Source organism: Corvus brachyrhynchos, unplaced genomic scaffold, assembly GCF_000691975.1.
Source record: "Corvus brachyrhynchos isolate BGI_N302 unplaced genomic scaffold, ASM69197v1 scaffold59, whole genome shotgun sequence".
NCBI classification, from domain to species: Eukaryota; Metazoa; Chordata; class Aves; order Passeriformes; family Corvidae; genus Corvus; species Corvus brachyrhynchos.
This window is the reverse complement of record NW_008246054.1, coordinates 6,296,045-6,310,481: the sequence shown is the minus strand read 5'-3', so window position 1 is coordinate 6,310,481 and position 14,437 is coordinate 6,296,045. Positions and strand designations below refer to the sequence as shown.

Here is a 14,437-nt window from a genome sequence, read left to right as displayed (position 1 = left end):
TCCCAGTGCATCCCTGGGGCTGGAGGGAGAGTACAGACAGTTGTGTGGGAATTGCCACCATCTCCCAAAGGAGCTGTTGATGTCCCATTGCTAAAGCCACACCTTCATGTCACCCTCACATCAGCAAGTTGTGGTGCTCGTGGGGGCTTAACCATCTTGTCTCCTACTTTTGGGTCAAGGATGTATCCACAGGAAGTGAGATGGTCTGCATGTGGGGATAAGTAAGACTTTTGCAATGAATAGGTGATGTTTTGGTACATTAAGTTTTTTAACAGCTTGTTTTAGAAGGGGTCTTATCTTCAGGGTGGGCTGGGGAGTCATCCAGCTCTGAGCCCCTCATAAATCAGACCTCCAGGTCATTGTTGCTGGCACTGTGGTCTCAGTATGAGCCACAGGACAGGGAGTTCCCCCAAAACACCCACAGTCTCCTCTGAAAGCACCAGGCAGCATGTGTTTGTTTCTTCCAGCTTGATTCCCTGCTCTCAGCAGGGCCTTGTGACAACAGATTTCAAATCCATGGCTCTGAAAATGCCAGCACACGTAGGGATTGTGATCATGCAGAACAGGCATGTCATGCCTTGGGTGGGAAGGGCTGGAGATTTCCTTGGGTTCAGTCCTAGCACTGTTTGGAATTGAAGATGGTGTGCCTTTTTCCTTCATACCTTGGAGGTTTTGATGGCAAGAGTAAAGTCCCCTTTCTTGAGATATGGAGGATAAGTTAATTCCTGCAATCCTTCCACTACTCTGATGAGAGGGATGGAAAGAGAGTGATTCTGGAAGCATTTCTGGTAGGATGGCATAGACATGAATTTGTGGGGTTTTTTAGTTGTTTCATTGCTCTAGATCACTCTTCCATATGCATCTGTCTCTCTCCTAGGGTGACCGTGGCTCAGTGGGACCCCCAGGCCCTCCAGGAGTCAAGGGGTCGATGGTAAGGAGTAAGTCTGCATTCTCTCGCTCTTGCAGCCGCCTCTCTGTCCTAGCCAAGGGTGCAGCTTCTCCTGGTCTTTTAGTTCCATGACAACAGCTGCAATTTCTTCCCATGTCTGTGGGGATGGGAATGGCCATTTGACTGACTGGATATTGGGGTGTAGCCTCAATTGTGTTCAGCAGTTTCCCCTTCAGAGCAACACTGGTTTTCAAGGTATGTTCTGTGGCTCCATCAGCTGAGGACCTGCTGTGTCAAGTGGAGACAACCAGGAACTGAAGGATTGCCTGTTCCCAAGCCTCTTGAACAGACAATGCCCAGGAACAAGGATCTGTCCAAGCTGCCCAGAGCAACTGGAAATACAGGGAGCTTGGGCAGCACAGTCACAGTGCCTTGCTGTGCTCTGCCATTCAGGGATCTACATTTAGGAATTTAACAGTGGGGACCTCAGCTGGATCTTGTCCTGCTCTGACATTTGTTTCCTGTCTACCATAGTACAAGACCAAAAGACATATTTTCATATTAATTCAGCCCATTTTCTTCTGGGCTCTTCAGAAAATCTTGCTGCTGATATCACTGGCCGGGTTGGAGCTGGGCTATTGACAGCCTGGCCATCTCCTGCCCCTGAGCAATTTTACCCTGACAAATATCAGATCTGCCTGACCTTGCAAGCAGCCAACAACACCTTTTTTCCTGTCTTCCCACTTGGAGGAAGAAGGGCTGTGCAGATTGTGGACATTCACAGCAGGCATGTTCTTCTTCCTTTCCTTTTAGGGACACCCTGGGATGCCAGGAGGAGTGGGTTTTCCTGGGGTGCCTGGACCAACAGTAAGTAAAGGCTATCATCACCTTGTAATACCACATCCTGGGCATTCATGGGTTAAGTCAAGCAAGTGTATTGCAGTTTATTTGAGTTTGATATGAGCAAGAGATATGGGGAAAGGGATGGGACATGGGTGGGAGCAACATGGAAAGAGATGCAAAAAAGCACAGAGCTTAATTCAAAATTTTGTAACCCATTTCCCTAAGGAAGGATGCAAAAATCACAATCCAGCCTCAATCTTTTAGCAGGACACAAGCTCCCTAGTTCAAGGTGTTCTAGGCTGGGAATGGTTGGCAGTGTGGTGACCACACCATCTGATATAGTGACGTATCACAGTGATTTATCACAGTCATTTATCACGGTGACCACGCCATGCAGTGTGACCGTCATGCATGGTCAAAGCCCTTGCTGGCATGAGAGGAGCAGCAGAGCAGCTCCCCCAGACTGAACCCTCCATCTGGACAGGCTCATCTGGCACGCTGCGGCTGGAGCACGCAATCGCCGTGGAGGCAGATTTTAGCCTGGCTCCAGTTTCCCACAGCCGTTGTTTAGATGGAGCTCGGGCTCTCCCAGAAGCACAAGTGCCACTGGAGCCAACAACAAGGCAGCCCTGGGTGGGTGCAGGGAATGGATTTTGCTCAGTGTGTGAATTCCCACAGTGCTGGTAATTGGGAGGAAGATCACAGCAGTGAAATGCTCGGGTGGTGCCAAAGGTGTGGCCTCCAAATTGGGGTCAGCTCTGCTGCTGCCAGGAGCTCCAGGAGGCTCTGGGGGCACTGGCTGCAGGCAGCTGCTGCCTGGGCACAGATCGTGCAGTAGTAAGTCAGTGGAGGTGAGGAAAAGAGAAAATCTGAGGTCAAGCAGCATCTCAGGGTGACCCATGTCTGCCTGGAGAGCAGCAACATGGCACCAGCCCGGTCCTTACAATAAAAGCAGCACAATGCCCCCGCAGCCCCCAGCGCTGAGGTGCTCTGTGGCCCCTCGTGGCAGCACTTGCTGTTGACAGAAGCCTAGGAGGCATCTGGATATCTGTAGATGACCCATTTTTAGCAACTTCCTGTCATGTTAGCTGCTACAAGACTTGGGGACAGCTGGAGCATTGGGCTCCCTCCTGCTCTGGGCCTGTGAGCACCCTTGGCCAAGGCAGTTTCTGTGCTGGTCCTGTGGCAGAGAGCTCCAGCCCTGAGCACCATCCCATGCACCACTAAATGTACCTTCAAGTGAGGCCAAATTTTGTCTATCTTCACTGGGGCATAACAATAGTTATGATCTGAGGCATCAGATCCAGGTGGAGATACCAAAACCTCTTGGCAAAGCTCTGAGAGCTGAGACCGTGCCCAGGTCCTTCCGCTGCCTTCAGTTCCCTCTTCTCCTGCAGGCAAATAACAAGTTCATCCAAGCAAATGTTTGCTCCACAACTGCATTTTAAAAAGTCATAATTCAATAAGCCAAACTTCCCCACAGAGCCAGTAAATCAAATAATCCCCTAATATCAAATCTGCGCTCATTAACTCCAGCTGTTTTTCCACCAAACATTCCTTATTTGCCTTTCAAGCCAGACCTGAGGCATGCAGTTGTTGTTTGTCCTAAACTGTTAAAATCTTTGAATGAGCCTTAGCAGTGATGGCTGATTAATTCAACAAAGGATGACTGGAAATGGGAAGCAAAGGTATAGTCAACGGTAGGAAGCTTTGGCCTTGGTTTCAGTTTCCTGAGGCTTGTGAATTGCTTTTTCCTCTTCTTACCATTATGGTGCATCTTTTGTGTTAATATACAAGTTTGAAAATAACGTGTATAATATAAGAGTATTAAAGGTCACTTTTCTTCTCCTAAACAGTTCCTTGAAATTCCAGCAGGGTATCTAGCTGTTCCCTCAACATTTGCCATTACAAGGAATGTTTCTGTTCTCGTATTTTCGTAAGCTGTTTGGGATAGGCTGAGACTTTCAGAGAAGATTCCAAATACCAACTAAGAATTTCATTTCAGTACATGGTTAACATAAAAATCTCTATAAAACAGGCATCTGACACATCCACTGCCTGTGCCAGTCACCACTGTCCTCACGACCAAAACTGAGATGTGCTGTGATCACAAATACAGTTACAGTCAACTGACTTTTCCATCCTGAATGAGAACAGCTCAGCATTTGTATCCTGAACTTATATGCCATGCACAAAGATATCTCCAATACAAAAGCAAAATCTTCATAAATGGTAGTGGTAGGAGCAGTAGGAGGATCACAGTTCAATTCTGTTCTGATCCGTGGTGGAGCTTGCAGAGCTGACAGTTGGTAAAAGCTATTAATATATAAATAGCCACATTTGATGCGGAATATTTGAGAGAGTAAGGAGTGAATGTGTCATTTTGAGGTTTTCTTTTCTGACAGGAGAAAGGCACTAACTTTAAATATCAGGTTTAAAAGCTGAACAGAACTAAGTCCTGTAAAATAAATATATCGTCCTTTTTTTTTTTTTTTTTTTTGACTCTGATAAATATTTTAGCTGGGAAAAAAAGCTGTCTTCTGCATTTCCTGTATGCATATTAATGAATCAAGTGTGTACAAATCTAGGTTAAAAGAAAACCTGAAATCTTTCTGTAATTGCAAGAAGAACAGGATCATCCACAACACCAACAGCCCACATTAAATTAGTATCTATCTGCCAGTATCAGTATTTATGCAGCATTAACGGGGCAACAGTTACTTAAAGTCAGTATTTGGCTGAAAAGATCAAACTTGGATACCCAAGATGATGTGTCTGATTTTGTATTTGGACATCTAAAAACCAGATCCTGGTTATTATTATTTTTGAACAGATGCTGAGCAGCAGCTGCTTTTAATAGATTCAGAGGGGATTCTGGATGTTCAACGTCTCTTCACATCACACCACTGACACAGATAACAGGCTGCAGATCATTAAGCATACAAACCTCAGCCAGGATCTTTGGCCTAAATGTTCACAATACGAAGACAATCCATGAGTTTAAAAAAAAAAGGCATTTATAGACAAGTAAACATGGCAATGTTTTTAGCAAGAGTTTAATGAACCAATCTGCTGGTCAAGGGTCTGCATCTGAGGCCCCTGCAGATCACATAGGAATGTAGGGTCTTACCAAAGCTGCTGCCTTCCTTCTCCTCCACCCTCATTTTGTTTCCTTTTTTCCCTTCCAGGGTCCAGCAGGAGCCCGTGGTGCACCAGGGATCCGAGGGATGAAAGGCCGCAGGGTAAGCACTCTCCATGAGCTTTTATCCCTCTCCTGTTTCAGCCATTGGAAAAACAATCTGGTGGTTTAGTCTGGGGGTGTGAAGATGAGCAGAAGTTGGGCAGCACCTCCACAGCCACGTTTCTGCTGCACATAAAGGCTGTGTGGTCCTTGAAACAAATCTTACCAGGGACGTGAACGCAAAGGATGTGTAAGGGCAGAGGGGTGTCCAGAGTAGAGGTTATCATGGAAGTGGTCCAGCCTATCTGCCATGTCAAAACACAGTTTATGGATGCTTCTGGTGAGGATGATGATTTAGTTGTCCGCAGGTATAGATGGGCTGGGGGAAAGGATGGAGGTAGAAAACCTGAAAAGGTGCCTTCGTTGCTATGGGAGAAAAAGTAGCTGAGATATGAAGTGTTGTGATATAACCAGAGGCAGATGAAGGAAGAAATGTTATGTCATGACATGGAATTAAGAGAGAAGGCTGACAGAAGTGGAGCTGAGCTGTTCTACCCATGTGTTCCCTTCCAGTCTTACAGGATTGACACCTCCTGGCAGGGTTCCACAGGGATGTGAGGAAGGTGTGCTTTGCATTGCCAGTAGATCAAATTATAAGCATGTCCTATGCCTTTCTAAGGATTTTTCCAGCCCTGATTTTATCTGTACATACCTCAACAGTACCACCCTGTAAGCACAGGTGACTCTTCACCCTGCCTGGCAAGAGCAGCCCCCAGCCTAGTGCTGGGTGAGGTACTGCCTGGCACCACTGACAGTGCTGTGCGTTCATGTTTCTGTCAATAATGAGCTCACAGACACTCAGAGTCAGTTCTTGTGTGGCTCTCCCTGCTCTGTTTGGGTGACAGCCGACAGGATAATGACCTCTAGACCTGCCAAAGATGCTTGTTTCCTGCTTGTGACATCCAGCCCCCATCCCACCGAGCTCTTCAATCTTTCTTCTCCAACGGGATATTTATTGCAGGAGCATCCCTGCTTTGGATTGTTTTTCCTTGTCCAGATGCTTTACAAAGTATTAATAGCAAGCATACATGGGTTCTGCTGAAGGCCCCAACAACAACATATCTTGCGTTTCTCCCTCCAAGGATCTGTTTCCACGTTTCATTTTCAAAGACGTACACTGGAGTAAACTATACATTTTACCTACTCCCACTCTCTGCTTCTTCTGCAACTTCTGCTTGGGGGATTCAGGACAGACAAGGATTGTGTGTTTCCCTATGCCAGAGCGAATGGTCTCTTCAGATAGCTGGGACCAGCAAAAGAAAATGAAATAACCAGCTAGGAAGCTTTGTAACCACGGAGTTACGTACCCTGGAACTGCTCTAAACTTTAAAATCCCATCTAGGAGGATGCCAGTAACATCCAAGCTTGGCAGATGTTTATCATGGTTCATCTTTTAACTTGTGGCTGGGCAAAACAGCTCCCATTCCTCTGTGCTCCTTGGTGGGAAGGCCCACGGAGTTCACTCCCCAGGTCCACTTGCAAAGGGGCCCCTGGGGAGTGAGGTTCCTCTGTGCTGCACAGCAGGGATTAACTGGGCTGTCTGGGACATCCATGATCATGATGGATGAAAAACTGGAGGTGTTCCTTCGTGGCAGTCTCTGAATGGATGGTGAAAAAATATCTCAAGGTAAAACTGCAGCACAGGGGTGAACAGGGAACACCTTCTGGATGAATCCAGGTTGAGAATGTGCGGGTTTTGGAGAGGTGGGTCCTCTGAGGGGACTGGGTGCTTTTGCCAGTGCCTTTAATGTTTGCAGTGACAGAGAAGGAGTCCTGGAACTGCCTCCTCCCAGCTGCCAGCCAGGGATCCACCCCCATCCCTGCCATTGAGCTTCTCCTTTCAGCGGGCATCCACAGGCAACTTCAGTGTCTGGCTCTTGGGTTGTCTAAGATTCACTCACATAAACCTTCTTCAGCTTCTTACATCCATACTGACCTCAAGTCCTCAGCCCTCAAGGAAAGCTGGATTTAGATCCCAAGAAAGGAGGTTGCCTGGGACATCAGGGGCCTGTCTTTGGCTGTAGCTGGATCCAGAGAGAGGATGTCAAACCCCCCAGACAAATCCTGTGGAACTTCAGCTGCCACCAGCACTGTCCATGCTCAAAATGACGTATCATATAGTAGAGACCTTCAGCTTCATGCTCTGGGTTTACGTTTCCTCTCCAGATGTTCAGTCCAGCAGATCCTGTGCTAGTCGCTCCGTCTGGACATTCCTCCACCGAGGAAGCCAGACTCCAAAGTGCATCTCAGCCCTGCAAACCAAGAATGCAGCAGTGGCTGTATCCTGACAGGCTGCAGTGCCCTGCAAAAAGTCACTTCGGGATGTGCAGAGCACTGAGGTAGAAAGGAGGCACTGCCTGGGGAAAAGGGAGCATTAAGGAATTGATCTTACCCTAAGGACACCAGTATTGGAGAGGGGTAAAACTCTGCCTAAAGCTCTAGCAGCAGGGACTGAGCCTCTGGATCTGCTGCTAGTGCTCCTGCTCTCACCTCCCACTGCTGGGCTGGGCTGTGCTGTGGTGGAGATCTGGTGATGTTTGAGCACTGCAGTGATATAATCCATACCAAATTTGTGAGGCAGAGAGATACGCTTTCTAAGATTCCCAGCAGAAAGGAGGAACCTGGGCTTTGCTTTGAAATTCTACAGATTTCAGTGGATATGATGTAGGGAAGTCAGCATTGTAAAAACCAGCAGATCTCCTGCCTGGAGGATTTCTGGTTTGAATCTCTCTCATTCACTTTTTCCTTCTCTTCATACTCTCAGAAGATATTCCAGGCATATAGTATCCTATGTTTGCTTACTTGCTCCTGTGATTCTGGCTCTTGCTTTACTCAGGATGGGGAAATGATCCCCCAGTTGTAATTTCAGACATCACCCTCTCTCTATCCTAGCTTACAGAAGGGATGTAATTCAATTCAGAGTGGAAACATGAATGCGGCCCCTTCCAGATGTTTTTGGATTCCATGAGCTCTGTTTGTGGATGCTTCATTAAAGTAATTTTGCTTTTGAAGGAAACGTAAATAGCAAATATGGTTTTGATTGTAAAGAACAATGGAGACTTTTTGGGGTCTGCATTTATGTTGTGATAGCTTTTATATTGTCAAGATATGTATATTTTAAAAAGAAAATATTTTTTTAAATTGTAACCTTCTTTTTAGTCCTGACAGAACTATTGTTCCTTCACAAGTCTTTGTTTATTCCACCAAACTGATAGTGAATAATCTTCCTCAAATGTTGTTTCCCTTCTCCTCTTCCCTAAGGAGAAGAAATTTGGACATGTGAGCCCAGGCTTATTTCCCTTCATCTGTACTCAGTGTAGCACTTGAACATGTGCTTAACATTCAGCTAGTGACAGCTGTGTACATGCTTAAACCTCGTTATTTAACCAAATCAAGGTTTAAATTTGGAGGCAGCTGGTCCAGCAAGCCCCTCACTCTATGTCACTTAAATCCTAAAGCACGTTTCTACTAATCAGCTCCTCACAGCAGGAAAATGTGTGGTCTCCAGCATGCTCTCCTAAGGATAATGTCATCAAAAAGACTGGGAACCTCTATGAAAGGCTGAATATCAACCAGAGCCATGATTTTGTAACTCACATCATAAAGCTGCACCTGAAATCCTGCTGTAAGTGCCTTACCTCGCCCTATGCTCCTGGCCAAGGTGCCTGTCAATATTTCTAGAATTTTATCCTCTCACTGCTGGGTTCTGACTCAGATGATACAGGGGAGCTTTTCAAATCCCAAAGCACATTTCTCTTTTCCACCGTGCCATTCATTCATCCAGCTCCTGCATCAGCTGCTGCCCAGGTGAAGCCTGCAAATCCAAGATAAGGGGGAGCACACCTGCACTCCAGGCCCTTTGCTGCTCTATGCCAGAGGGAAGGAATTGCTGCCTCTGCCACATGGACCCGATGCTTTCCAGCATCACCAACTGCAGGGATTTGTTAAGTGGTGTTATCTAAGCAAACCTGAAAATACTTGCCTTTCCAAGCCCAGCTGAGTTGTTGTTCATGGAGAAGTGGTGGGTATTGTTTTGCTTCCAGGGATCTTTCTAGTTGACTGAGAAAGCCTTAGAAGTGTTTGAGAAAAAGTTCATTCCAGATCCATGGCCAGGGATGTCTCCCTTTGGCTTCACTAAAAACATCTGCTTGCTTTTTTGTTTGGCCAGACTGTGATAGCAAAATATCAATATTTGCATAACTGGGTAAGGAAGGAGCTTTGGATTTCTGGAAAGGAGCTACTTGACTGCTGCTTCATGCTGCTGTTCAGAGGCTGGTCACTGTCTCTGTCTGAGCTCTGAGTAGGTGTTTAACAGGAGGAAATGCAGCGCTGCTCTACAGAAACAGCCTGTTGAGTACATAGTTCTGCAGGAACGCTGTCTACTTTAGATGCAGGATATATCCCTATTGCCTCACCTGGACTGGCAAAGCCTGGAACTGAGTTCCCCTGTGTGTGTGAGCTGTTCACATCTGGCCACTATCGTAACCCCTTGTTTAGCCTGGGGCTTCTGATAGCACTGCTTGGTGTTGCTCAGCTCAGAGAAATGCTGTCTTGGCCTCCACTGACTGAGGGGAGCTGAGGGTGCAAGGGGAGCCCAGGGGCTGTGCTCAGCCCTGCCTGCAAGGCCACGCTGCCAGGTCTGCAGGGGGAAGGCACCGTGCTGTGCCTTGAGGGTCTTGGCATTGGGATGCTCCCTGGAGAGCTGCCAGGACCTCACTCACTCGTCTCTAACCAGTGTTGTCAGTAAAAGAGAGTTTTAAAGATTTAACTAATTGACTAAATGTAGCTTTTCCTGTCAGGGTGAATTAGGGGAAGCCTTTATCCCAAGTTTCAGCCCAGGAGGCTGGAGAAGATGAAGCTTGCCACATGCATTTGAGAATAGAGGGTCACTTTCTCCTTCTTTGGGTCAGATGCCAATGAGATGTGTTGTGATGAGATTAGGCAGGTGACTGCTGTGAAGTGAGATTGCCCTGGCAGATCCTGCCATGCTGGTGACAGGGCTCTGCTGGAAGGGATGAGGATACTGTAAACACTTCCCCAGCCAGCCACAGCCCTCACTGAGGGCACCTGGCAGCCTCCACCTGGCTCCGTGCAGCCCCAGCACTGGCAAGGACAGGCTTCAGAAGATGGATCTGGAGGGGCCAGATTCATTCCAGTTTCCTTCCCAGCTCTAACCCGGATCATCACTGTCATTTCCATGTCCCACTTGCTTCTGATCCCTGTTCCCTCTTCCAGGCCTGAGCTACGGAATCCTTGCCCTCCGCACATCCTTCCCCTGCTTCACTAGCAGGTCACCACATCATCTCATACAGTAAAGGTGTAATTGCACGAAATATCCAAGTGACTGCTCAGAGAGAAGGGGAACAGTTTGTTTTCCAGGGAGGATGAGCATGTGGTTGTCAAGGGTGCTTTCCCAGAGTGCCAACACCATGCTGACACCTCCCTTCCCAGTGCAAGTCTGGGTGTTTGCTGGGTGTCCCAGTCACCCCAGGCAGCCTCCAGGATGCCTCCAGGCCCTGCTCTTCTGCCACCCCAACTAACAGGGCTGCCTGACTCAAGCTGTCAGTAGTACTGCTTTTAAGTGACTTTCTGGTCTTTGTCATTGTGCTTTGACGTTTATAGGGACATGGATTAATAAAACTTTTGGTCTTTACTGCTCTCTGATCTAGGGGCCAGCATGAGCCACATCACTTGGTGTGTTGGGCTGGTGAGAGGTGCTGGGACATTTGTGCAGCACAGCCCCAGCAGTGAAACACCCCTTTGTTTGTGGGGATCCCATCTGGGGCACAGTCCTCTGTCTGTCTGTCCTGGAGGCCAGGCTGAGCATTCTTCAGAGCTGTGCCATACTGACAGTGCAATACAGGCTCTTGGTTATTCAATCTCTGCTCCTCTCAGCAGCACAGGGCTTTGCCAAGCGCAGTAGGAGTTTTTGCATTATTTTATATTGACAATGTTTGTCTGCTGTAATAATTTGGCTGGGGTTCCTATACATTTCTGCTGTACACTGCCTGTCTTTGTGAGTCTCTCTCTTTGCCTGTCATCCTGGAGTTGCTTTTCTAACACACTGGCTCCCTAACCCTGTTATTACTTTTGGCACTAGGTTTGCATCCCGATTAAGCACATTGGCTCCTGTTTTCCCTTTCTGCATTGGCCAGCTCTCAGAATTCCTCTTACCACTACATTCTAGCACTGCTCTTTGTTTTTATTTATTATTTATTTTGCAGTGGAGCCTAAGAGTCCCAACTGAGCTCATGAACTGATTATGAACATGATGTCTGTTAATAGTCTCTTGATATGCCCTTTTTTAACTCTTTTATTTTCTTTCACTGTGGGTCTTTATTCCCTGTCAATGTGATGCACTGGTCTCTGGGGGTCAAATGGTGCAGAGGGTTGTGTGTTCAGCTTTCCTGAAATGAGCTTAAAAGATAGCTGGTCTGTAAGGCCCCTTTCAACCCAAACCATTTTTTCTGTGATTCTATGATCGTATCCTTACCCTCTTCCCAGGGCTCTCCTCACTTGGAACCCTCTGAAAGAACAAGAACGTCCTTCCTCAGCGATGCCCAAGCTGTACCAGGAACTGCTCAATTTTAGCTACTCACACCTGCTCATTTGCAGCAGGGTGTGTATCCCACACACCTCCCCAAGTCCCTGTGCCCACCACACGCTCACACAGCTGGGAGCAGATGCCGGGCATGGCACCAGACCCTCCCCACCTCCATATGCAGGAGCACATGCCTGGTCCTTAACAGCAGCCAGATCTTTAAATATCACATAGCTGTAGCTGAGGGCTTGGAGTTCAGCTGCCAGCAAATATGCCCTTCTCTTTGAGAGGAATTTAGGGCCCAAGACAATGTGAAGGTACTGTACAGTGGGGGCTTGTGCACCTCTATATTTTGGAGCTTTATTGCCCTGATTGTGGCCATGAGACAGTGTGGTGTGCTGAGGGTTAAGGGCAAAGGTGTTGGAAAAGCAAGGTTTCTAGGAGGAAAGATGTTTGCTGTTAATAAGGCTGGAACTGCAAGTTTGTCTGTGCATTGCAAAACTGTTGTCATGTATCCATTATCTGAAAATAAGGTTGTTCCTGGCCTGCTTTTCTCCTCTGGCTTAGATTTGTGGTTGGTAGTTGGTTTAGCAGGAATAAAAAGTGCTGTGTGCTGGTAACGGTGAGAAATGAAGCAACAAAACACAGAAAGAATCTTTTTAGTCCTGGGCTCTGAGCTGCTGTGCTCAACCCAAGCAGGTATAAGTTGGCTTAGCCAGGATTGATCTCATGGACTGTCCTGGTGGCCAAGGCTAAAGTGACAGCTGGATTTTCCAGTGAGCCATATCCTCTGTGTTCTTATTTTTGCCTCTCTTTTGCCTCCTTCTAGGGTGCCAGAGGGCCTGATGGACCAGTAGGCGAGCCAGGGTTGCGAGGTGTCAAGGTGAGTGCCAAGGCTGTTCTCAGCTGTGTTGTGAAATGGTCTGGGCAGGATCAAAGTCACATCCTCCTCCAGGAACAGGGGATGTTCAATTGCTCCATGAGGATCCACCAGCAGGGATGAGTCTGTCTTGCAACCAGAGTAAAATCTATCCAGCATTGGCATCAGGGTCCTTGCCCAGACTCACAGCTGGTTGGGGTGTTCCTGGGGGCATAATCCCAGGTGTTTGGCCTCTCAAAAGCTGCAGGGAACTGGAAGAGAAATTTGATGCACAAAAATGCAAGAGCAGATGGGCTAGGGCAGAAGAGCATCACCAACAGCTTGTGCTCCTGCTGATGTGTCTTTGTCTTTTTATTTTGCAGGGCCGACCAGGGGAGCCAGGCAGGGTGGGCCCAGATGGGCTGCAGGTATGTCCTCTGTGAGAGCCAGAGCTGCCAACCCTGGGGACACCCACATGTCCTCAGTGCCCTCCAGGCCAAAGCCCCACAGGTGTGTCAGCACATCCCCAGCTGATAATTGCTGTAACTGTGTGTTCACAGGGCAAGATGGGGGAGACTGGGGAGAGTGGAGCACGTGGCTTCCCAGTAAGTGTCCATCCCTTCTACTTCCTTTCATAACCTCATGTCCTTAAGTTTTGAGTCCTGGTCCAGGAGGAAGAATCTGGACCCTATCTTACACTTGCAGGGCCACCTGTCCCCTCCTGTCACTGGAGCATTTTTGAGGTGCACATTTCTGCCAAGAGATGTGAAGGATTGCTGCTGGGTTGGAGCTGACTCTGGTATTTTTAATTTTTCTAGGGTATCCAAGGATCTTCTGGACCTCCAGGAGCAAAAGGGCTTCCAGGCAACCCGGCAAGTGTCTTATCACTCTCTCTCCATCTGTCTTTCCTTGCACACAGACACGTCATTTCTTTCTCTGTCTGTCTCTTCCCCACTGCTTATCCTGTTCCCAGCTTCTCTATCCTTGACAGTTCCAGTACGGTCAGAGATGTGAAAGACTTGGCTAGAGTCCTAGGAGCCATAAGGAAAGACAAGGTCAGACCCCTGGAAAGCAAAAGGGAGCCACAGATCTACCAGGGGGAGTGTAGGATACAGCCTGGGATGGATTTTGGAAGGGAAGGTAGAAAAGGACAAGGTTGGGTCTGGGACAGAAGGAGTTAGAGTGTAGGTAGAGTGGAAGGGGGAGAAGGAGGGAGGCTGATGGTGTCAGAACTGAGCCCACAGCTTTGGGGGAATCACTGGGGAAAGACACAGACCTCAAGGAGGGCCAGCAGTGCTGGACTGTGAAGGGAGAGGGTAAACCAGACACTTTCAGATTACTCACTGCAGTTGTTTTAGATGGGAGCCAGGAGGATGAAGGGTCTTCTGAGCTCTTTGCCTGTTAAGGTGCCTCAGCACACCCACTGCTGGCCTCTCCATCCCACTGGCCAGATCTTGCACAGTGAGAACTCCTCTGAGCTGTGGGAAGGAACAGGTGTTTTATCTTACAGACTGTGGAAGTGATGGTCCTTCAGAAATGAAAGCAGTTGTATTGAAAAGAGCCTTGTGTCTCTATTTTGCAGGGCCCCCAAGGACCACAGGGGCCACCTGGGCCTTTGGGAGAAATGGGGCATAAGGTAGGTCTGATCTTTGTTCCTGTTTGTTTTCCCCTTCCATCAGGAGTGGCAGGACTGAGGGAGGAGTAAATGTGCAGGGGAGCATCCTTCCACACCTGGAAGTGTGGAACGAGCAGGAAGGATTTCCCTTAAGTCTGAAAGTCAGCTTCCAAAACAAACAGTGAAAATCAGAAATTTGAGCACCTTTTTCATCACAGGCCACAGACACCCAGCTGGTGAAAGTGCAGACCCATCTTCTCAACAGAAGATACATTTCAAAGGTGACCACGCCAGGGACCAACTTTTTGCACCCAGGTGCAGAGTCAGTGACCCAATACAAAAACAATTCAGACTGAGTACTAGCCTTTCCCTCTCCCTGGTGCTGTTGCTGACACGACAGGTTTGCCAGCCCACCCAGATGGCCATGGCAGGCCCCGCCGGACCTGCTT

The 14,437-nt window shown here is 47.9% G+C and overlaps 1 protein-coding gene across 8 annotated transcripts in view; it reads left to right on the top strand.

Moving 5' to 3' along the window:
• Positions 1 to 14,437, top strand: part of COL27A1 (collagen type XXVII alpha 1 chain) — a 151,792-nt gene that overhangs the window by 92,551 nt on the left and 44,804 nt on the right. For all 8 annotated transcript variants that reach the window (XM_017745601.1, XM_017745603.1, XM_008642274.2 and 5 more), the window contains 8 exons: positions 878 to 931; positions 1,703 to 1,756; positions 4,921 to 4,974; positions 12,344 to 12,397; positions 12,757 to 12,801; positions 12,934 to 12,978; positions 13,192 to 13,245; positions 13,956 to 14,009. In XM_017745601.1, the coding sequence (XP_017601090.1) occupies positions 878 to 931; positions 1,703 to 1,756; positions 4,921 to 4,974; positions 12,344 to 12,397; positions 12,757 to 12,801; positions 12,934 to 12,978; positions 13,192 to 13,245; positions 13,956 to 14,009 (414 nt within the window). The remainder of the gene's footprint in view (positions 1 to 877; positions 932 to 1,702; positions 1,757 to 4,920; positions 4,975 to 12,343; positions 12,398 to 12,756; positions 12,802 to 12,933; positions 12,979 to 13,191; positions 13,246 to 13,955; positions 14,010 to 14,437) is intronic.